The sequence below is a fragment of the Cololabis saira genome, chromosome 3, assembly GCF_033807715.1.
Source record: "Cololabis saira isolate AMF1-May2022 chromosome 3, fColSai1.1, whole genome shotgun sequence".
Classification (NCBI taxonomy): Eukaryota; Metazoa; Chordata; class Actinopteri; order Beloniformes; family Belonidae; genus Cololabis; species Cololabis saira.
The window spans coordinates 20,651,235-20,674,971 of record NC_084589.1 but is presented as its reverse complement, the minus strand read 5'-3'; the positions used below and the strand labels follow the sequence as shown (position 1 = coordinate 20,674,971).

At 39.3% G+C, this 23,737-nt stretch overlaps 2 protein-coding genes across 2 annotated transcripts in view; one reads left to right on the top strand and one right to left on the bottom strand.

Annotated features, from left to right (window-relative positions):
* The window catches only part of LOC133427427 (carboxypeptidase Q-like), a 40,090-nt gene extending 18,113 nt beyond the window's left edge, over positions 1-21,977 (bottom strand). Inside the window, exons 1-10 of the mRNA XM_061716467.1 lie at positions 21,817-21,977; positions 21,278-21,404; positions 20,539-20,754; positions 20,291-20,407; positions 20,008-20,215; positions 19,707-19,914; positions 14,252-14,363; positions 12,358-12,449; positions 11,607-11,702; positions 11,107-11,212 (exon numbers count right to left, since the gene is read on the bottom strand). Of these exons, the coding sequence (XP_061572451.1) occupies positions 11,107-11,212; positions 11,607-11,702; positions 12,358-12,449; positions 14,252-14,363; positions 19,707-19,914; positions 20,008-20,215; positions 20,291-20,407; positions 20,539-20,754; positions 21,278-21,404 (1,282 nt within the window). The 5' untranslated portion in view covers positions 21,817-21,977. The remainder of the gene's footprint in view (positions 1-11,106; positions 11,213-11,606; positions 11,703-12,357; positions 12,450-14,251; positions 14,364-19,706; positions 19,915-20,007; positions 20,216-20,290; positions 20,408-20,538; positions 20,755-21,277; positions 21,405-21,816) is intronic.
* LOC133424000 (uncharacterized) lies at positions 2,005-7,690 on the top strand. The gene is made up of 3 exons (XM_061714360.1): positions 2,005-2,442; positions 6,995-7,163; positions 7,285-7,690. Exons 1-3 carry the CDS (start codon positions 2,005-2,007, stop codon positions 7,482-7,484), a joined length of 807 nt encoding a protein of 268 aa, XP_061570344.1. The 3' UTR covers positions 7,485-7,690.
* Positions 21,978-23,737: the final 1,760 nt, after the last annotated feature.

The following is a 23,737-nucleotide window of genomic DNA, read 5'->3' as shown; positions in this document are numbered from 1 at the left end:
GCAAATGAGTGGCACTAATCACTATTCCAACGAGACACAGGAGGCTACAGGTGATGGCAAGTGGTAAGTGAAGAGTATATATCAAAGAAAAGTTTGCTGTTATGGAAATGTCGTTCTCTGACAAGAAAACCACTGCCTGCTTAGACCAGCTATGGGTTATGGAGCCACTTAAACCCATCTAGTGCTCCTTGGGAAGTTGTAAGGTTCAAGGCTTCCATGAAAAACCCTTGAAACCCTTGGGTAAATTGAAATGTTGAAGTGGTAAATAAAGGCCTGGGTTTTCTGTTAAGATGTTAACTTAAAAGAATCCATTCTTCCCTCCGGCCATAATGAGTCCAGTGCCACTGGGTCCATAAACAACCACCAAACAGCCTATTCACGTTTAATTGAACATCTGACAAATTGTTATGTAACTGTTTGTCCCCTTTTTACTCGAAATATGACTGATAAGGGAGGTCAATTTTGTTTGTCCATCATAATAATCTGAAACAAGTTTGACAGTTGTTTGAGGTTTTACATGCTCAATATGTTTAGCTTCAACATGTTTTTCAGCACTTAAAACATCCACGGATCTGCACTTTAATTAGCACTGACGCTGACATTTCAGACTAAGTTATGAGATGGAATCTGTCTTATCTCTTCCCCTTTCAGATACAAATGGCCTAAAAAAAATCTTCCTGTAATTATTGAGATGTGCTCTTGGCTTTTGCTAGAGTTTGACGATAATTTGACTGAAATCTGAATCTGCAGACAATTCTTCATTTGCGTTACAATTCTAATAATTGTGGCTTAAAGAGTTAACTGCACTATGGGCTTGCAGTTGCTGCAATAGTAGAATTAAAAGTATATTTTTATGATCTCACTTTGTACTTCGCTGGCTTCAGAGAAGTACAAAGTGCAAATGTCTGTCTGTCCTCTTAGCAACTCCTAACTAAAAGCTGCAATGTAATCATTGGACGTGGGTGGCCATCTGTGTTTAAAGTATAATTTGTTACGGTTGTTTTAGTTTCACGTGGTCCAACACTAATGAAAACAGACGGCAGTTATTAATTTTGCATTGTATTTCAGGTCATAAACTTCTCTGCATATTACACAAGAACTTTGATAGGAATCCTTTTAATGTTATATTTAATTAGAAGCAAGAAACAAAGAGGTGTGTGTGTGTGTGTGTGTGTGTGTGTGTGTGTGTGTGTGTGTGTGTGTGTGTGTGTGTGTGTGTGTGTGTGTGTGTGTGTGTGTGTGTGTGTGTGTGTGTGTGTGTGTGTGTGTGTGTGTGTGTGTGTGTACACACACACACAATGTATGTGTGTCCACATACATAAATCTACATACGTAATATGCTTCACCATATTGACTATCATGTTTTAATCTACATTTTTTTCCTTAATATTTTTTTTAATGTTTTTGAGTTTATTATGTTTTTTGATCTGTCTAGGAAAATATTTATCGTAATGCAATGTGCTGGAAGAAACATTTTTCATTTTCGTTTTTTTGTTTGTTTATTGCTTTAAAGGGGACATATGAACAAATTCAATTCAATTCAGTTTATTTGAGAAGGTACAGTGTACATTCATATACATTTAGAATTAAAAATGCAAATGCCCCAATTTTAGCTACAGAGCTAGTTTCCATTGGCAGTCCCCCGTCATCCCTTTTTCTATTTTTCAGCCCATATATTTGTCTGAATTAAGTAGCTACCAAATCAAAAACTCCTACATAAAGCAGTCCTTTCACTTTGTCTGGGGGTTTCTAGGTATTCAAATATGTAATTCAATGATTTGTTCAGATTTGCACACTGCCGAGACGTCACAACTAAGGCTCTTGTTGAGGTTTTTAAAAATATTTGATAGAAACATTCAGTTTCCTCTGGATGCTCACATTTCCAGGGGACTGTGAAAGCACCACTGGAGGACGCAGAAGGAACCGCCCCCTGGACGATGTTAGCCAATCAAGGGCCAGAAGCGTGTGACGTAACCAGAGCGCCAACCGGAGCCTTAATCCAAAATGGCGTGTAGCGGAGTAGCAGCACCAGCAGCACCAGTGAACAACTGCTGTCGGTTTTGCAGCAAAAACCTGATGAGCCACGGCGCCCTTATTGATTCCGCAAATATTTTTTTACGACGTAGTCAGGAAACTTCAATTTTTGAGAGGCTTTCGGCTCTCGGTTTGACGATAAGAAACGTGAAGGAAAAGTCTATGCACACGTGTGGGAGTTGTGTAGACGTGATCGGACGACTGGAACGAGACATGGTATCATTTAAAAGATGGCAACTAGAAGAAAAAGCTGAAGAAACAGACGAAATAGCAAAAACATCTGCTTCATCGCCATTAAAAAGTGAAACAAGAGAGCACTCAATATCAGAAACACCGAGGGCGGTGGAGACGGTTCTCCATAACCGTGAAACTCCCACCCAGGTGTCAGCGCAGCGGAGCATTACACAGGTGAGCTCCATGCTGACACCCTTCATTTAGAAACACAGGGCCGGTTCTAGAAAATGATGACTAGGGGTGCATTTCAGATCAGAGGGGGTGCACATGCCTGGCACCTTATTCAACACTAAATTATGCATTTTCCCATAATTTCAAGCGGAATAATAGTGAATAGAAAAGTGTATTTCAAGTGCATTTTTGCAGCAATATCGCTGCAGAACAAAGAAAATGCTACATTTAGTCTGGCCTGCCTCACCCATCAGACAATCTAGCAACAGAAAATACAACATAACAAAAATAAATAACCATAAATATACAAGACGGTCTCAGAAAATTAGAATATTGTGATAAAGTCCTTTATTTTCTGTAATGCAAAAATGTAATGCATTCTGGATTCATTACAAATCAACTGAAATATTGCAAGCCTTTTATTATTTTAATATTGCTGATCATGGCTTACAGCTTAAGAAAACTCAAATATCCTATCTCAAAAAAATTAGAATATTCTGGGAATCTTAAACTGTAAACCATAATCAGCAATATTAAAATAATAAAAGGCTTGCAATATTTCAGTTGATTTGTAATGAATCCAGAATGTAATTTTTTTTTAATTGCATTACAGAAAAATAAAGGACTTTATCACAATATTCTAATTTTCTGAGACAGTCCTGTAAACTTGCTTGCGTCGTTGTGCTTGAACCACTTCCGAACATCCATCGTTACTTTGTGTTAACGGAGCAGCAGAGAGCAGCGTCTTGCTGGTGCAGGTAACGCTGGAAGCAGATGAGTGACGGACACTGGCTGATTTATGGTTCCGCGTTGCACCAACGCAGAATTTACGGCGTAGGATACGCGGTGACGCTAACGTATGGTGCGCGTCGCCGCGTATCCTACGCCGTCGATTTAACGCAGAACCATAAATAAGGCTGACGCGTGCGCATTTGTCAGTTTTCTTTTCGTATTTTCAACTGAGCATGCAAACACATAAACTGAGGGTGCAATGCATGCTTTTGCACCCTCGTAGACCCGGGCCTGAACACACACTCCTTTTGTTTTTGTTATTAACAGTGGCTCTAGGGTGTGAGTCAACCCGTAAAGCCCACCCCTTTAAGCGTTGGCTCCATACCAGTAGAAATGTTTTGAGTGGGGGGTAGTGGACCACCAGACGAGCTGGAGAGAGTATTCACGTCGTTGAGAGTGATAGGAAGTGTGTGACATTGGTGTCTGAAGGTAGAACTGAGTAGGGTTGCCACCTTTTAAGAAATAGAAATAAGGGACGCCCTGATTTCAGCAGCGCAGGAGCCAAAAAAAAAAAAAAGCCCCAAAACTTCTAAACTGCATAGAAATGTTTATTTTATATGAAAAAACTAAATGCTTTGATTTAAAGTTTAAAGTGCTTTAATAGCATTGAACTTGCATGGCTGTACAGACAGCCAACCATATAGCAACTGAAATAGCCTCCTATTCTATGTATGTCAACATCAGCCAAGATGTAAAATATAGCCTACAGGTGAAGAATATGGTGTAAAAGTGAATTTATTTCAATAATTCAACTAGAATACGTTGTAAAATTTAATTTATTTCAATAATTCAACTAGAATACGTTGTAAAAGTTAATTTATTTCAATAATTCAACTAGAATATGGTGTAAAAGTTAATTTATTTCAATAATTCAACTAGACTGTTGTCTAGTCTAGTTGTCTAGACTGTGAAGAGGAGTCAACTGACTCCTCTTCACATTGAGAGGAGTCAGCTGAGGTGGCTTGGGCATCTGTACCGGATCCTCCTGGACGCCTCCCTAGGGAGGTGTTCCAGGCATGTCCCACCGGGAGGAGACCCCGGGGAAGACCCAGGACACGCTGGAGAGACTATGTCTCTCGGCTGGCCTGGGAACGCCTCGGACTCCCCTCGGAGGAGCTGGAGGAAGTGTCTGGGGTGAAGGAAGTCTGGGCATCCCTGCTGAGGCTGCTGCCCCCGCGACCCGGGAACGGATAAAGCGGCGGACGATGGATAATTCAACTAGAATATGGTGTAAAAGTTAATTTATTTCAATAATTCAATTTAAAAGGTGAAACTAATATATTACCTAGCTTATTACATGCAAAGCCAGATATGTTAAACCTTTTATTTGTTACAAATTTGATGATGGAATTGTTTATTGATTTCATAAAATATTCTCTAATTTATTTTTTATTTGGGGTTTTATAAACTGTGAGCCATAATCACCAAAATCATAACAAATAAAGGCTTGAAATATTTCACTTTGAATGTAGTGGGGAAATAATATATTTGTTTCCCCTTTGCACGTTACATTTACTACGAATTACGTTTTGCAATATATTCAAATTTTCCGACCGTCATCTGTATATTATGACATCAATAAATAAGAGCATAATATATGTCCTTTTTGGTTCAATACGGGACGCAACATTTTTTTTCTCAAATAAAGGACAATTCCGTATTTTACGGGACGGGTGGCAACCCTAACTGTGAGCATCATGTCCTCTGGCTCCGTCCGTGTGTTCAGCAGGATTCAGTCTGCACTGCTGAGTCAGAAAGTCCAGCAATCACAGAAGGATGCCAACACAGTTGCCCAGATAGTTGAGCGCCCCACAAACAGACCAAGGTTTAAAACTGAAGGTAGTTCTGAGTTGGTACTACTGTATGCAGGAAAGGAGCACCACAGGGGACTGTACTGTCTGTCTTCACTCTGCACATCTCGGACTTCAAACCAACTCACAGTCCTGTCATCTCCAGAAATACTCTGGTGACTTTGCTCTTGTGGTGAGCAGGAGACACGGTTCAGAGAAATTTAAGGTCATTTTGTGGCACTGTGTAGGGGAGGAAAAACGCATAAACTTGAACAAGACAAAGGCTGTGAGTTAGGATTTTATAAGTGGGAACATTTCCATCTTCAGAAGTGGTTGTGGTGGAAGACTATAAATATCTGTCTAATAATCTGGAGAACAAACTGGAAATGTAACAGTGAGGCCAACTACAATAAGAGACAGACCAGACTCTACCTCTTTTGTGTCTTTTAAATTAACAGCAAGACATTGCATTAAAAAAACAGTACTCAGATTTGCAGTCATCTTTTGGGGATGGAAGCATCAGAGGGAGGGAGTGTTTTACAAACCTGGGGCAGTCCAACCCTGGGCTTGTAAGGACCTCAGAGGGAGCTCCTTTATAACATTCCCTGGCTCAACTTCAGACGAGAGCAACGTGACGACTGGAAACATTATTAGTCTGTGTGTTTTTGTTTTCCCTCTTTCCTCTGGCATGAGCTGCCGCTAACACCTAGGGCAGTTTGCGGTTGTGAACATCTAGAGATTTATCTCGATTTACTTAGGCTATAACGTGATCTCCAGAGCAGCGGATGGCAGTGATACGTTGGTAAGTCGGTTGTTTCCGCCATTAAAAAACAACACGAAGAAGAGTTTTGTTGTCGTGTGTCGCCATGTCGAGACGCTGCATCCTGCACTGTGAACATATAGTTTTGGTTAGGTGAACGACCGACAGACAAACCCTAACCAATCAAACCAGTGGGCGGTTTGTTGAAAGGGTTAAAGGCAGCACAGATATCTCACACTAGTTTAACCTGGGTGCATAATAATTGTATATTAATAACCACACGAGCAAAGGCCAAATCGTGAAATGTAAGGGCATTGCTGAGCCGTGTTTTTGTTTGTTTTTTTGTGTTTTGCTCACGCCCCTCTTAACACGTGTCACAAACACATCCTCTCATATTAAACACTGGATCATAAATGGGAGGAACGCGTGGCATTGTTATCTCCAGAATCCAGCTTATATGCTCCCTAATTAATTGAACCCTTCTTCATTCTCAATCACCCCCTTTTGTTGCAGCTGTTTTGTTCAATATATTTGCGTGTTGCTTGTGAGGATGCTCCTAATGGCTCTCAGATTTGTTGGCATAAGTTCTACTGTTTTTTTTTTCTTATTATATTTCACCAAATGTTTACCTAGAGTGCTTCACTTCTATGTATCCAGGTTTCAATGTTGTGTTCTTTAAATAGTGGCGCACAATCCTGCAAATTCAAGCCCACATCATCAACCAATAAAAAGTGAAACAACGTGGATGAGTAAACCAGACTGGCCCACTGCTTCCAATCACATTCTCACACTTTATTGTACTGAGTGGTTGAACTTTGCATGAGTGAAATAATTATCAATGTTGATGCTAAGCCAGTTATAACATTTTCCAGAAGCACCAAGATGTTTGAAAGTCCAAGTTGCAGGCAGCTGTTTTTGTCAGTGTTGTGATATCAAGGAGAAATGTGTTCACCTGCATTTTTTGTTGTTAAACCAATAGAGTTCTGAACAAAAACAGTACATGAGGTTGGCTGCAACCAAAAGGCAGCTTAAGAGCAAATCAGATCCTCAGAACCCAAAACAGATAGTTACTTAAAAAACTAAATTACAGTGACATTAAAGTTAATGCAACCTGAACATAATTCACAATATGAGTTTAAATATTTCTGTTGATTTAAATGTTAAAGATAATGGAGGTATAAAATGTCCCTATTTTTTGTGTTTAACTATTTAGGAATGTCTTATGAATGCCAAGTGTGAAGAAACTCCAATCGTAAGACATGTGGCCTCTCAGACGTATCTCCCAGACCTCCCCCACATCCTCAAGATGAGATCATTTGGGAAGAGATCAATCGGCACGCAGCTGTCCATGAAAACTTTGCGAAGTCGCATCCGAAGTACAGGTAAGTTGTGCTTAAGAAACAAAGCTCTTTGTCCTACTGGATAACACCTGTGTTTATCCACTTTTCTACTGTAAAATTAGAAAAGAACTGTCAATTTTACTTTTTGCTATTTGTACCGAAGCAACCCAGGTGAAAATATCCAGCAGAGACTGCGGCGTGTGCACCATCACCCTCCCCCTGAATAGTCGATTGCTGTTTCTACAACCGACCCTGGTAAAGAAACCCTCCAAAAGACCTCGACTCAGTGTTCCAGACGAGGAAGAAGGCCCATCAGATAGGAGCATATCTACAGTAGTTCACAAATCAAAGGATTCAACATGAATCTGAAGGTGTTTGTGGTTTAGCATTTGTATTTTTTTTTACCCTTTTCAGCAATTTCTAGAAGCAAAAAACAAAGAGAAATGTAAAAACTAACATAACTAGCGTCAGTATTTCTGTCAGATGTTTTATTGAGTTGCCTCTCTGTAAAAATGCTTGAAATGAAAATAAAGTGGACATTTGTGACATTTTATTGTGGAGACTCAATCAAGCTTGATGATAATTGTAATAAACTCAATACATTTCTCAGTTTGTGCTAAATTGACAGGAAAACCGGTGTTTAATGTGTTGTTCTGTTCACGCAGCCATTATCCGAGGGTCTGGAAATAACTTAATGCAAATGAGGGGTGAAGGGGTGCCCGTACTCCACTTCCATCGCTCCAGAATCGTTAGCTTTTAGGAGTCAGTTCAACCTGGGCTGATTGAACTGACTTCTGCGTTTGTCGAAAGCTGAAAGGAATTAACACTTCTTGTTTTATAGACAGGAATTCGGAATCACTATAATGTTCAAAAAGTACAAAGAAAGGTTCAGAGCGATAAAATTAGATTTTTGAGAATGCACCAGTCAAATCTCACAATTTTTGTGCTTATCGTTCTATTTCACTGCAGATGACTACCAATAGTACAAGCTGTTGGGGCAGATTGGAGGCCCCGTAAAAAAACAAACAAACCCAAAGACAGAAATTATTGAAGTCAGAAATGGCTTTGAAGAAGCGATATCAAAACTGACGCCGACGAAAAGCTGCTGTGCCTGCATTTCTGAGGGGTGGTTGTTTGTCAAAAAACACTGGGGATTTACTTCTGAAGGATGATGCTTTGCACCAATATGTAACAGAGGAGTAATGTTGGCAGTGAAGGTAGAATTGTCAATGTTAAAATAGGTAGTTGGCGCATAATGACACAAAAATAATTGGTTTACCAGTACCATCAGTCCAAGTCATCAGATTAAATGCATTTGGCTTAATTAAAAGTGAAGAGTTAAGAGTTTGAATAAGAGACCTGTAATTACATCCAGTCTGAACGCCTTCTTATACGGGTCTGTCATGTCCCTGCTCATGTCCCTGCTCTCATCTCATCCTTAGAAACATTCATATTACTCTGTTAAACTGTAATCTTCCAAAACTTTGAGCAGAGACTGGTGATCAGCTTTAAAGTAAGCACCGCTAATCCTACTACAACTATCATACCTCAGTTGTGTTTTAGATGATAATTCTGTAGGTGGGTGGATTGTGCGTCACTGTTTCCTGCATTTAGGTCAGTGAGAGGAACAGCAGCTCATCTCACATTGCAGCTGTTTTAAGACATGTGGGCTTTAAGTCTGACCCTTCAGCAAGAGGATTAGTTGGCACACGACTTAACGCCAGAAATACAGGTTATGTTAAAGGGACTAGCCATGAAAAATATTTGCCCTCATTTTGGTGCCACCACACAGCTGTTTTTCTTAAAAGTTTCTGTGCTCACTCCTACTGTTACTAAATCACAACGGACATGTTTACATTGTGCGCATATCAGCGCTATCCAAACAAAAGTGCGGAGCAGAGATTGTGGTGTTTGCACCCTCACCTCTAGTCTGGAAAGTCAACAGCGGTTCCTTCATCCAACAGTAACAGAGCTCACATCTAAGAAACCTTGACTCAGTTGAGTGGGGAGGACCCTCAGAATGCAGCTCTTCTATGGAGGTCTGTCAACCATTCAATACTCCCTGAGACTGGTTTAAAGAGTTTTGCTTTGAAGATCAGTCAAAGGAACAGCCATCGATGAAAAATATTTGGATTGTGAGATTAAAGTGCAAACAATAAAAGAGGCTGGACTGTTAAAATGATTTTTTTTTTACTTTTATTTTTTTATCTGTTGAGATAATTTCTTGAGGTTGTGATGTATCTTTGACATTATTTGGTCAAAATACCACAGGATTGCAGTACCAGCTCTTTTCTCAGCCTGTCTTTACATCTCTATTCATAGCAGCCAGATTTAGGAAGGTGGAGGGAGCTACTTGACTCCACTCCTATCCTCTTTAAATAAGATGTGTGTGCCTTATTTGAGATCAGCAATCTTAAATTTGGAGAGAAATTAAACTGAATAACTCCTGAAGCTCTTTATTACCATCTGAGAATATAGAACATCTAGTCTCATGCTACCACACACCATACCACATACCATAAAGTGGTTACATGACCGGCAATTTTACTCTCAAATACTCACATTTCCTATGTCTGCAGCAGATTCTTTAGACACAATTTTGCAGCAAGTCATGGCTTAAATGTGTCCAGGTTGTTGCCGTTTCTAACCGAACCCCGTCTCAGGATGAAAGCTGTACATTTCTATCCATGCAAATTTAGATGACAATAAAAACCTTCCTGGATTCTGTAACTTCGGCCTAGTTTGATCAACAACCACTTGTTTTCAACGTGTTTTCACTACACTACTAAAACTGCTCTACAAACAGGAAAGCAGAAGTACTAGACCGATCAAAACTCACATTGTCGTTCGGATACCTGCATACTGTAGCACATATTGTCAATAGACCTGAGCTGTAATAGTCAGTTCTTTAAGTTTTTGAGGATAATGTTGCTTGTGTGGTTTTTCCCCAATGTTTGCTTCTGTCAGACAAACAGGAACATAGAATTTCAACAATTGGAGGAAAAAAAAACATCAGAAACTGTTGACATGTTGAAAAGTGCTTGATTTTCATAAGAAAACTAAAGAGGAAGACCAAAAAATGTTGAAATGCCACTTTTGAGGAGCAGCGAATAAAGAAGGATTTGAAGCTTTGAGTGTTGCTAACAGGTGGAGATAAAGTCAAGGAGCTGGATAATTCTGCTCTGAGCCCGTGAAATATCAACATATTCAAACTGCTGAATCTCAGCCCAGACTACAAAGTTAGAAAAACACTTCTTGGTTTTAAGTACAACATCGTTGACATTGATAAAACTAAAACTACTGATTCAACTTATTTATTGAAATTAAAGAGAAACAGTTCACTAGCGGTTTTAATGCAAAGCTAAGTGAGCCTGAGGTCAAAATGTAAATTTGAATAATATTCACACTCTTAATTCAAATGTAAGAAACAATTAACTGAAAATAATAAATAACTTAAAACATTATATGTGGAAAGAGCATATCATTTATAACAATCAAGTTTTAAAACAGATTTTAGTAGTTTTAGATTTTAATGATACTTATAGTAGGACCTTAGTTATGGTACACGTGGATGGTGTTCATTCATATTTGGTCACACACATTCAGGGGTCTGGATTTAGAAACTTGACGCAATTATTCTTTTGATTCAGATTTTATTTTTGGAAAATCTTTAACTTCAGAATTTCAAAAGGTTCCGCTTAAAGTGAGTTTCTGATCGCACTTCTCCATACTGTATCATGTCTGTTTTTGGTTTAGCAATAAGGATGTGATTCTGTGAACACAGCACTTTCAGGAGATCAAATTAAGCAGAACCAGAACAATCCGGATAAGGAGTTTCCCCATCTCACCTTTTTTGAATTAAATACACATACTTCAAATTCATGAAGAAAGCTCTGGGATATTTTGCAAGTGTTTAATTTACACAATGTTTTAATGATATAAACATTAGCTGCTAGTTACTCACTTAGATGAGGATTAAACTAACCTGGGACTCCTGCTTCCAACCATGGACCGATGTCTGTCCCCTCTCCATTGGGCTCCAGTTTGGTCATGTTAATGGGAGCTAAAAGTTTGACAACTCCTTCCATCACCTGTGGAAATGAACACAGCAATGTACTTCTCTGTTCATCACACTCCCATTATCAGGTCAGGGCTCATTACATTTGGTTCAGTATTAATGAATGTACAGAACTCCGATTCCAAGATTTATTATTCTGTTTTTAAATTAGATGACCATTGTACAGATTGTAAACTAGTAAAACATGCTAATAATGTTATGGCTTTGTGAAGATGTCATGATCCCAAATAAACAGTACAAATACTGAGTTAAGTAAACTGTGTTTAATCTAGTAAACACGGTGTTTGACTGACAGCAAAATAGTACATATACACCCTGCAGAATCTGTTTCTTTTAAGCCTTTAATAACTTGTGCATGCATTTTTTTTATTTACATTCGTGTACAGTAGGTTGGCCTTAAATTTCACCTTTCGTGCTGCATCACTGCCAGTAAACTGCAGAGCCACTGGGGTGAATGTACCCAAATCAGACTCCATAACAAGGTCAAAGTTGGATATGTTCACCTATGTGAGGAGAGGGAGTGGAACAGAGGTGAGAACAGAGCAAATAAAAGAGGGGAATGACCAAGTAAAAGTAAGATTATTTACACACCATGAAAAATATAAGAGGTTTGTTTGATTAAAAACCAAAGAAGCTTCAGTCCAGTGAATATTACATTCCATTATGTAACCACATCTACGTCCAGACAGAGCCCCCACTACACCATCGTACAGCCACTAGGAGCTGCTAGAGCAGCAGCTATAGCTAATTGAGGTCATTTAAATTCTATTTGTACATTAAATATAAGTACTGAATCTGCCCTCTGAAAAGTTATGGTACATTGGTGAAAATTGTACGTTTTTGTGAACAAAAGTGTACCAACCCTGTTTCTTTGGTTTTGAGAATGTGGTTTATTACTGGTCAGAGCCTGGGAGGCAGCCAAAAACTCCAGAGAAGGAAACTGTACACTGTGGACTTGCATAGATCCTTTGCAGGGGGAAAATCCTGGGAGCAAGCCAAGGCCTCTCTAGTTTGCTGGAAGCACATTTCCACACTCCTACACTTTGCTTTCACAATGTTCTGACCCTTCCTGCTTCTTATTAGCAAGAACAATATTTGCTTTACAGCTCATGCACTGGGTTTTCTTGCAACTGCCTCGGTAATGGACTGCAACAGTACCTTGTGCAGATTAAAGTACTGCTGTGCTCCGACTCCACCCTGCTCCTCTGCTGTCCACAGCACAGCTCGCAAAGTTCTCCTTGGACGCAAACCTACAAATAGCAGAAGACACACAGGTTTACAGTAACAATAAAAATACAAAATATATCCATAACTATAGGTAAGACTGAGTCCTGGGTATAAAAACCAGTCAGCAGATCCTGTATTTATTGTATAAGTCGGTCCCAGTTGTGATTTTATTCAACTGCATCCACTTGTCCACAAGAGCAAGGTTGCTCCTCCAAATGAAAATATAAATGTTTACAGTTCCAGAAATGAGTGTCTCCTTTTTTTCCTTTACATTTGTAAATAGGCATTCTCTGTGCCAACACCATGATAGCTGTGAGCAAGCTTATAGGACCATCAGTACACAGGTACACTCTGAATATTCACAGGTACTAAGTTACTCATTAACCTTCTTCTTTTCCACAACATCGTCATCTCGTCAGAGGAGAACTGAAGGCCGTGACTTTATTCCTGGAAGGATGAGCCATAAATGGTTAATTAATTTTATAACAACTCAAAAGAATTTCAGCATTTTTGTTTCATATTTACAGACAGATAATCACACTATTCTTAAGTCTGAGGCACGTTTGAAAGAAATTGGTTTATTTTGGTCTAATAACCTGTTTCATAGAAACCTCTCAGAGGAGAACAAACCACAAAAACATTTGTGGGGGGCCTCAGTTGACTTCAGCACATATTCATCTTTTAAGTTATTTTCAGTGAGAAGGATTGCTGTTTGACACAGCAGCTATAATTATTTTCATTACCACGAATCACTGAGTTCAACGACACACATTCAAACTAACCTTTCTTTTTTTTTGACCAACAGTTCAAACAGTTCACAATTATGTATTACAAAGAAACCAAATCCTCACAGTGAAGGAAGAAACAGTCTTTAAAGCACTTCGAACTGTCATTTAAGCCGTTTGCTGCTTTTTCTGCTATATTTAAATATGAGGTCAGGCAAAGGCGAACAATGTAAACGATGGAAGGGAAAGAAACGTCCAACAGCACACTGGAACACATACTTCTGCTAGGTGAAGACGGTAATTAAATCTGTAAGCTGTTTTATTTTCAAGAAAACATGTAGAATATGCTTGAGTATGCCCGATTAACACAGACAATGTGTGAGACGGAAATCATTCAAAGTGGCTTAACTGGTGAAAGGCGTCTATTATCCCTTCATGCTAGAGATGATATGAACCAGATGCTACTGTGAATAACATTACAGTTGTGATTCGGGAAAAGTCACAGTAAGGCTATAAAATCATTTTTTTAATCACCGACTGTAGATTTTAGTTGAATAAAGCAAATTTTCCTTCTTCAAGTGTCTGAAACTCTACTCCTGAATTGAATCCCCACTGATTCGTGATGAAGTCCCTCTAATGGATGAGCCATCAACATACACTGTCCATACACATAGTTAAGTAGTCAAACATTAGAGGATCAAGGCAAACCCGCTACAGGAAGTTAAACAACTCTGAAAATGTTTACAAGCTGGCATAAACTCACTGCCGTTTGCCACAGCTGTTTTATTCTTTTCCAGAGTATGTCCATGTGGAAGTTTATCCGTCTCGATCTGGAGTTCCTGTTGGTCGTTACGTGTTCTTTACTTCATAACTTCTGTTCTGTCCTTTGTTGTTTTAATGTTGTGATTTTGATCTTGAATTTTATTTTCTTGTGTAGTATATAGGATGAGTTGTGCCTTTTATACTGTTTTGTTCAGTTTTTGCTGAATAAAAAAGGACTTTGTTTGATTATCCCTGCCCCCCGAGTCTCCTGTCTTTGTGTCCTAATTCTGCAATTCTCCCATCATCTGTATTTCGTACCATATGTCCATCCTTATTACCTAGGTCTTTGATGAGTGACAGGGCCTCCCAGGAAATGATGGCTCCACCTCCATCATCCATAGCACCCTGGCCCACATCCCAGCTGTCCAAATGACCACTGAGTAAAACGACCTAGGCGGGTGTACACATATAGAAAAACTGTGTAAACAGAGAAGAATGCGCATATTTTAGCTGCACGTTCAGGTTTATCTGAAAACATTTAAAAATCACACAACCTGATTCATATCCTGCCTCAAATTGAATTCAGTGCATCTAATGAAACGCACTTATCAACGAGGAAAGAGTCCTGAAAACAGAATAATAGAGGCCAAAACACAGAGTTCCTGGTGTTATGCCCTCTTCCAGGAATGTAAAAAAAAAGAGGAGGGGGGGATTCCTGTCAGTGGGATGATCCTGACCTCATGCTCCCGGTTAAAAAAGATTTTCTGACCTGAACAACCTCTGAGTGGACAACAACCCAGCACACAATCATTCCTTTAAAAGTAAGGGTTTTCCTTCTCATGGAGGATAGATGCTAAAATGTATGTTTAGGCATTTTAGTGGGAAGGTCTTCAGGGAGACAATGACTGTGTCTTAGTTGGTTAACCACTTTTGTTCAGACTGAAATGTCTAAACAACCCTGTACAGATGCTGAGCTTTGTCTCTCAGTGAATCACATGAACTTTTGAAATACCTCATTTGTTTCTCTAAAGCTATTATATGGAAAATACTGTACTTTGTTTACAGTTTTTGTTTTTGCAGGATTGACCTGTCGAATCAATCCTGTCAATCTAATCTGGACCTTGTGTTTAGAGCAAGCTGACATTTCCATTGAGATAATGAATAATGGAAGACTCCTGTTCTATCTTCTAAGAGCGGAAAATGCCAAAACTCAGAAACAGACAGTTTACTGGGGATGCCACGTTATGAAGTCTCACTTGGCCAGCATACAAGGATATATTATATTATGACCACGTGTTCATGATGCGAGGATCCAATCACTGGGAACACAAGATATTCTTTAAATTCACATGGTTCTTGGACAGAAATGTGCACTCAAAGGCACATTGCTATCTGCAAGTTCTGTCTGTCACTTGCATGGTTCAGAATACCAGAACTATCTTCTGTACATCTGTTTCCTCATTTTTATCCCAGGCTGTTGCATGCACCAGAGATTTTACAGCACAGGCTTCTTCAAAATGAGCTCATACTAGGTCCTGCAGTACATCACCCTTGAGAATTATCATGTCAGTGCAGAGCTTGGAAAAGTGGAAAAAATTCCCAAAACTTTTAAATCTGGACATTTTTACACCTTTAATCCAATTTAAGAGGAAAATACTTCAGACTAGACACATGTTTCCTATTTGATGTTCCAGGATTTTAACATATTGTTTTGTTTATGCTTTGTATTTTCCATGCTGATTGGAAAGCATGCTGGCCTATACAAAGATTACGAAGGAAGTAAACAAATACACTACTTTCGAAAAGCTGCACAAAAGAACTTCTGCTATTTTTAGCTCGGCAGGTAAGCCCCCCTTACTGGTCAAGTTACCTTTACAAAACTGTTCAGGATTTACTCTTGTTTACCATCTTACATTGAGTCACTCTCAATGTATCTCCCTTCTTTACTTTCTTGAGTCTCTTTCTTTTGCTAGTTTCATCATTGTTGACACGCTACACAATATCACAACACCCGATAAAGCGGCACACAGTTGATGCAAGAAACAACTTGGACAGGAATCCAAAGTTCAAAGTATGGCCTGTCCAGCCAGTCTTTGCTTCTCCAAATACTGTGGTTGAAATTCTGTTGGAGCCCATTACAGTCCCGCCGCCACCTCCAAAGACAGTACAGCTATGGAACAACACTGTATGTCATTCTGCCTCCTGTGGTATTCACAGGGCAGAGCAGGGTGGAATAAAGGTGCTGCAGAGGCGGAGAAAACTGCTTGCGCGGACGGGGCTTTTGGCTGTTTGTTTCCGATAGCAGGAAGGGGACACGGTGACAGCTAGACATGACTGTTTAAAAGTCTTTACAGACCAGCCTGTTTTTTGTTGTTTGAGGAGTGTTAAACAAACCACCATTCAAGAATTAGGCAAATGTGTTTCACAATGATCCATTCAAGTAAAAACTATAAACCTTTGACTGCAAACAATGAAGGAAGTACAGAGAAGTAAGAACAAAAGCTCCTGCTGATGAGGACTTTTTACATGCACCAAATCTGTATAATACACTGAAGCAGAGTGAAAAACGTGAAAAGCATAAGAAGGGAATGACTAGAGGTTGAGTGGTTGGAAAAAACATCAAGCAACTCAGCAGACTCGGGTGACTCTGAAGTACAGCCTGAGCTTTGGAAATGACTCACTAAACCTCATATGTACATTTTTTTCTATGAGCTAATGTGAACACACACTCGGTCCAGCCACAACTGCTGAAACAGGGAGACGCATCGCAAAAGTCTCAGGGCCAGAGATGATGTCAGCCACGCCATGTGTTTCAGTTCACTTTTTGAAAAAGGAAGAACTAAGCGTTCGTTTCGAGATCAGAATAGTAACAGCTTACATCAGCAACTGGCCTGGATTTTGAGTCTATGATGTATCATCAAGTTAACTAATTAAGTTAGAGATTTCAAAGGAATAAGAGGAGTTCCTTGACTTGCAAACACTGGAAACCACTTAATCATACTGCACATAATGACAGCCTGGGTTGCTGCTCTGTGTTCAAGAGAGAAGATTCTTAAGCTGAATCATGTTAGACTTGACAGGTAGATTATCATTTTCTAACATTACTGACTGAAAAAGGCTCATAGTTTTGTAGGTGTACAACTCTCCTGGGAAATTCCCACAGGAAACATCACATCTGCCAAAAGATATTACACGAGTTACGGAAGTTTTGTCTGAAGTCTATCACGCGGACTTCCTTAAGAACAATAAAAACATTCAGGCAGCAGGCAACCTCTGGCTAAATGCAGTCCACATTTTGATTCACAGATCACACAATGAAGATTCACACATGCCTACATGTGATACTTAGAAACATAAAGTGGGAACTGAGTGTAGTTATATTTAACAACAAGCTCCTTGACCTTTGCTGCTATTCTGTAGTTTTCTTTCATAGATTTTAACATCAATCCTTTTGGTTCAGTGCGGACCTTTGAATTGATGCACTGTTTTTCTATTTAAGATGTTTTGGTTTAGTACTGCTGGGGCTGACTGTGGGCAAGGGGAACATTGATCAGACAGCAGCTACAATCTTGAGTAAATACAGAAGTGCACTCAAGCCTTTAAGCTCCAATGAAATCAGACAGGGATGTCAAAGTATTTTTTGAAAGCATACTATATGCTATATACTATATGTCAACTACGTATCAAATATATGCTAGAATCTGACAAAATAAAGATTAAATAAAGGGGGATATCCACAGTTCATTGTCTAAGAAACAATACAATCTTGATGAGTCTACAATGCACACAACCTTTGACTCCAGTAAAAACACTTTTTCAAACTTTTATATCCCTCAGCTCAAGTCTACAAAACAAATACTTTACTTCCCTGTAGCACAGGGTGTGGATGCATGCAGAAGCAAACAGTACTTATTTCATGGTCATTTTAACTGTGTCCTCATCTGGGCACCTACATGGAGCATCATGGGTCTTACTGCTGAGCTAGTACATTCTGGTGACCTCCACCAGTGCAGTCCAGCTCACAGGAAGACATAGAAATAACTGGGATTGCATTTGTGGGCTTTATTGTAGAGCACTCAATCACATTGTTGTTGAATTCTGCTTTATAGATAAATCTGCCGTGCAGCAGCACCTTATCTGTCTTCTGGTTCTACTTGCTATCTTCCTGTTCGGATCCTTATCCTCAAATGTGCAAAGGACCTGTGACATACTGTACTCCATAAATGCAAGTTGGGTCAGGTATGGTGTTTGTTCCGAGCATTTACACCTCAGACTTATAGCAAGACTCATTCTGCCCTCTCTTTCCATGGCTATAAATGTAACAGCAAAAAAAAGGGGGGGGGGGGGGGAAGCTCGCTCTACAAAGTATGGGCTGTCTTTCATAAATGTGCACCTTTTTTAAGAAGGCAAACACACTGGACAAAATCTGTAGCAATGTTTAAGTACAGCAGTAGCACAGTAGGTCTGCAACGGATCTGAACATTCAGCTGGTTAGTTGTCATGGTGACTCCTTGGATGCTATGATAGCTACCACAAGCAAGAATGAAAACAACACAAAAGATAAAGATACAGACAGGGGAGACTCTTTACTACCGCCGCTTAGACACAACTTTGAGGGCTCAAGGTAACTAGTATTCCTCTTTTTACATTGCAGTTGAGAGTGGCATAATAAAATGTACATATTTTAGAGATGTTGTAAAAGATACCAACTATAAAGTATTTCACCAACAAATGAGCACGAGACTAGTATATAAAAGAAAAAACAAAGATAAACAATAACTACTAAAAGACGCTTTTTTCAGCCCCAAGTAGTAACAAAAATATTTGTGAATTCCTGGTCTTGAAATAAATCTATCCATTTGAAGGAACATTCAATGCCACACTTATATAAATTATTTGTTTTCTTTTAGATTGACAATTAACTTCTGAGTTATTCTGTTCACAAATGCATCTCCCCTGAATCGTATCATACCCGATGTATCCAGGTACATAACCCATTCATATGAATCAGGTTTCATATATTGCATAATCTCTGCTTTCTTGTCCAAATGTAATCCATTCTAGCTCCAAAAATAGACCAACATGGTAACCACCAAACACCAAACTCGAGAGTTCAAAACAAGAGCCTAAAAACCCCTAATGAATCACGGCACCTTCTTCCTCTTTGGTAACAACTTTAGGGGTTTTTTGATATCTTTTACACAGTACCAAACATAAATCAGATTATTTTATCTAAATTGTTCACTGCTGGTTCTAGCTAAGCAAGACTCTGACCACTGAGTTGATATTTCATACACGCAAGACAAAAGATTTAAGGTATCAGTTTGGCATGATTTATAAAAAAATAAAGAAAGATTAGAAAAAAGTTTGGATGATATAAATAAGCCAATAATTTTACTTGGACTGGACGTTTTTTTTTTGTACTTTACAAAAATGATCCATATTTTAAAAAGATGAGCGTTAGAAAACTTATAAAAATGAAAGTTCAATCCAATCAAAACATGGAATATATAAGAAAATAGCTTCTGGAAAGACCTGAAACAGCATAATAAAGGCTTCGGGAATATCTAGATTCAGCAAAGCTGTTTATTCAATACTCTCCTTATCCACCAAGATTAAGTAAAAACAAAGAAAACAACTGATTAAAAAAGAAAACCCCTTTCACCTTGAACATCCACCCATATTGGCTTATTCTGACACCAACCCAAAAACTCGACTGATAAGAGAGGTCTGATGAAACCAAAGATAAACAAGTCAAGCATGCAGGCATTCGTGATGAGGGAGCAAATGTACCTGCTCAGGGTACTGCCAGCCTCTGATCTCAGACACCGTGTTGAAAGAGTCAGCATCCGGCAGGGTCTTGGCTTCCATTGTGAGTCGAACTACAATCTTCTGTCCCCTCTGGGCCAAACGCCACATCAGCTCAGCATCCTCTACAGTGATACAGGCTGTAGGGATGCGCTTCACTCCTTCTTGGTAATCCTGCTGGCCCGTGTGGGGACTAGTCAAACAAAAAGAAAGATAGGAATGTATTATTGTTTTGCCAGTCCCACATGTACTTAAAAAAGCAGTTGGTATTGAAAAGGTTAGATACCTGTTTATGGAGAATGGAGTTATAGAGCGAATTAGTGTAGCCACAGCTCCCACCTCTGCTGCCTTTGAGGCACCAAAAGCACGGTAAGACACAGTTTCTCCGTAGCTTACAAATGGCTGGTTAAAAACTACAATCCTCCCTGCAGCCTCACTGGCTCTGTGCTTCAGCTCCTCAAAAGACTGAACCACCAACACCTCTGCTTTTATACCTGAAGTGATAGGGTTGATCAGTAAAAGGAAGGTAGATGACAGATATAGATGGCTCTATTATGTATTGTCCGTACCCTCGGGAGGTGTTCCTACACTGCTGCCCAGTCCCAGTATAGACAGGCTCTTCGCCCTGGGAGCAATCATTTCTGCACTCTCCTTTCCTCTTACCCAGTGTGGGATTTTGACTGGCTCTGAAGAAAAACCACATGAGAAGAAGCAAAAACAAAACAGCTGTTACACTGAAGATCAAGTTCCCTTTGAAAGACTTTGTGAGACATATGTCCTCAATACGTAACTCACTTCAAATGTCAAGCACACTCACCCAAATGTACATCCAATCCATCCTGATACATGGCATTATACATGTATTTAATAGCCCTGTCCAGGTTGGATGAGCCGCTGACACGGTTCCCTATGGTGTCGGTGAAGTCAGCTAGTCGTCTGTAAGAACGGTTGTGGGCCGCACCGGACACAGCCAGCTCAATGATCTGTTTGGCCACATCAGCGTAGGCTGCTACCTCTTCTGCTACATCTGCAGCTGAGGTCAACAAGAAAGTCAGGTGTTAACCCCAAATCTTACACATACAGAATAGAATAGAATAGAATAGAAGACTTTATTTATCTCCCAGAGGAGAAATTCAGTCGTGCAGCAGCCAAAACACACACACGCTTTATACAAAAAATTTAAAATAGAAATAACCAATAAATAGTTAAATAATAAAAAGAGCAATATAAAAATATATATATACACACAATGTTTCAGGGGAGGAAGATAAATATGTTGTGACTCATAATTACAAGGTGCATCATGGTCGAGTACTTTTGCACAACTAAGGAAAAGATAAAATATTACCTAGTAGTGCATATCAAAAGAGAGATGACAATCACAGATAACACTTCCCTGATCCATTAATTCAAATTCCATTCACATTTTATTGTCAACACCCCCCTATCAAAACTGTAAAGACTTGTAGTGATTTGTGTCAAATAGCTGTGGGGTCTCTAGCACATTTTAGAGACAATCAACACTAAGAAAAGGAAAAAGAAAGTGTAAAGAGTACCTCTCTTCACAGTTGTATTAAACGCAGCCCTGGTAGCAGATATTGAGTTCAGGGCTGGAGCAGGATGGATGAACATGACAGACATGAGGAAGGGGAGGATGAGTGTCTGCCTCCTCCTCACAATCATCTGCAGGCACACAAATAATTACACAAAATGATTACCAAACAAGTAACATTTAATAGGGCAACTTCCTGTAACCAAGATCATATGTAGGCTACAGCATAACTACATAACCCAGCAGAGACGGATCCAAATCATCATAATTAATGTGTTAGTTATACTCTAATTACTTCCTGGCAGCTTTAGTTTCAATTAGGACTTCAAGTTCAATCCCCTAAAAAAAAAGAAAAAAAAAGAAAAAAACAATGTTATCATAAAGGCAAATTCACTGGTGGTGTTATTTTTCAGGGCCAACTCTGCAGTTGGTCTCCGGATAACAATGTTTTTACTACAGAGGAACTGCAGAGCAAGTGAAAGAAAAGAATAGAAAAGAAAAGAAAAGCAAAACCTCAGCGGAAGTACGACAAAAAACACCAACCTTTTAGGATGGATAAAGGTCTTTGTTGTCTGTGACGTTCTCAGACTTTATGAGAAACAGGTGAAAGTAACCAGTTACAACTGTAAAAACACTACAGTACAATGTTTAAACACAGGTTTTAGTATGAACGCATTTAAGTCCTATTTCCGTATTTACGTGCTCTCGATGCTAAATCTGCATTTCCGGTGCAACTTTTTCACAATAAAAGCACAGCACAAGATGTGTTATTTGAGACACCGCGAGATGCACGTGGCAGACAAAAGAAGGCATGCAGTTGTGTGTTGTTCTCTATGGAGTTATGGTCTGGGCCCTAAGGTGGTCAGTCCATGTGTGGGCACGTTGTCTCATGCTCCCTTAACCACTGTTTCACAATTTAAACCCAACGAATCCTGGCATTTACTTGGAATATCCCTGTGCCACAACGGAAGAAAAATCTATTAACGGAAAAAACATTCAGTAAACTTGGGCAAACAGTTGAGTTCATCACCTAGCAACCTGTAATCATGCCACTGGGCTCCCAGACCCAAGGGAAAGGTCTGATGGGTGCATCACGTCATTCACCTCTCTTTTCGCCCTGAAATGGCCATTACTCTGGAACAGTGTACATCTGGACTCATCAGACTACATAACCTTTTCCACGTGTAATTTTTGTGCTCTGTAGTAAATGAGGCATTTAAATTGGTTTCTTAAGATTTTATAGCTGATATTCTCAATATCTTGAGTCCTTTGAGCATTGTGCGTGTAGAAATGTTACTGCTTTGACAATGACACACCCCTGCAAGTTTTACTGGTCATTTTTGTTGATTTGAGTTAAGCAAAAATGAAAGTTATCGACAACACTACTCAGTGTTGGGGTAAAATAACTATTTGCTCAGCTTTATCTAAGTGTTGACATTATTATGACTATTATTTCCCTTTTTTCTGACCTAAGAAGTGTCTAGGGAGCATTAAACTCTACTGTGCAGACACCAAAGATTATCCTAGCACTCTCTTTGCCACTGACAGTGCTATTATTAACGTGCCACACTCTTCTTGTCAACATATCAGTCCCCATAAGAATCCCCAGTGCACTGAATGCATTGTATCAACCCTGAAGAAAACAAAGCACTTATCTGCCCACATCCTACTCTGCGGTTTTCATTCTTATCTTTCTTTACCACAAACATTCTGCATTAATTTCTTCACAGTTACTGCCATCAACTGCAAGTGTTTCACCCATATAAGGTCAGTTTCTGATACATTACTAATATATTGTTATAAACTTAGGTGGCTATTTAGCTGTCATTTTTTTGTCAGTTACTTGCTTTCTGCACAATAAGAGTCTTTTCTCACTGTCTCCAACATCATGTGCATTTTTTTCCCTTTTTTTGCTGCATCGCCAGGTCTTTGAAAACATCTATTTGGCTCAGCCTAAATGCTGGTCTTTTTTTTTTTTATTGCCCAGTGGTTTGAAAACTTTGTTTTCTCTTCGAAATGCATTTGTTAAAGTTGGCTGGGAGGAAATGTTTTCCTGCAGTATTGTGCAAACATGTGGAACAAAAGCTTTAACTGAAGGCTTTTACGTGCAGCTGGATTTGAACCTTTTTTATCAAAATCTTTTCACAATTTAAACATGCACGTAGACAAATTTGTTGTCACCTTCCATTAAAGAAAGACAAAACCCCTAATGGTCTTTGACATAACATGAAACTGCCAAAAGTAATAATTGCGGTTCAACACAATTTTTTGGCGTCATGGTGTCCACCACAGTGAACATGGACCAGAGAAAGCAATGGAGCGTTATCTGAGCGGATCAGAGAGAACAGTGTAGATAAGCATGTTAAATGTAAAGGCTGTCCAAGTAGTTTGATGTTTCTGTGACTACAGTTGCACATTTCTTTCAGACGTTTAGGGTCTGTAGCCAACTGGCTCGGTTGTAGCC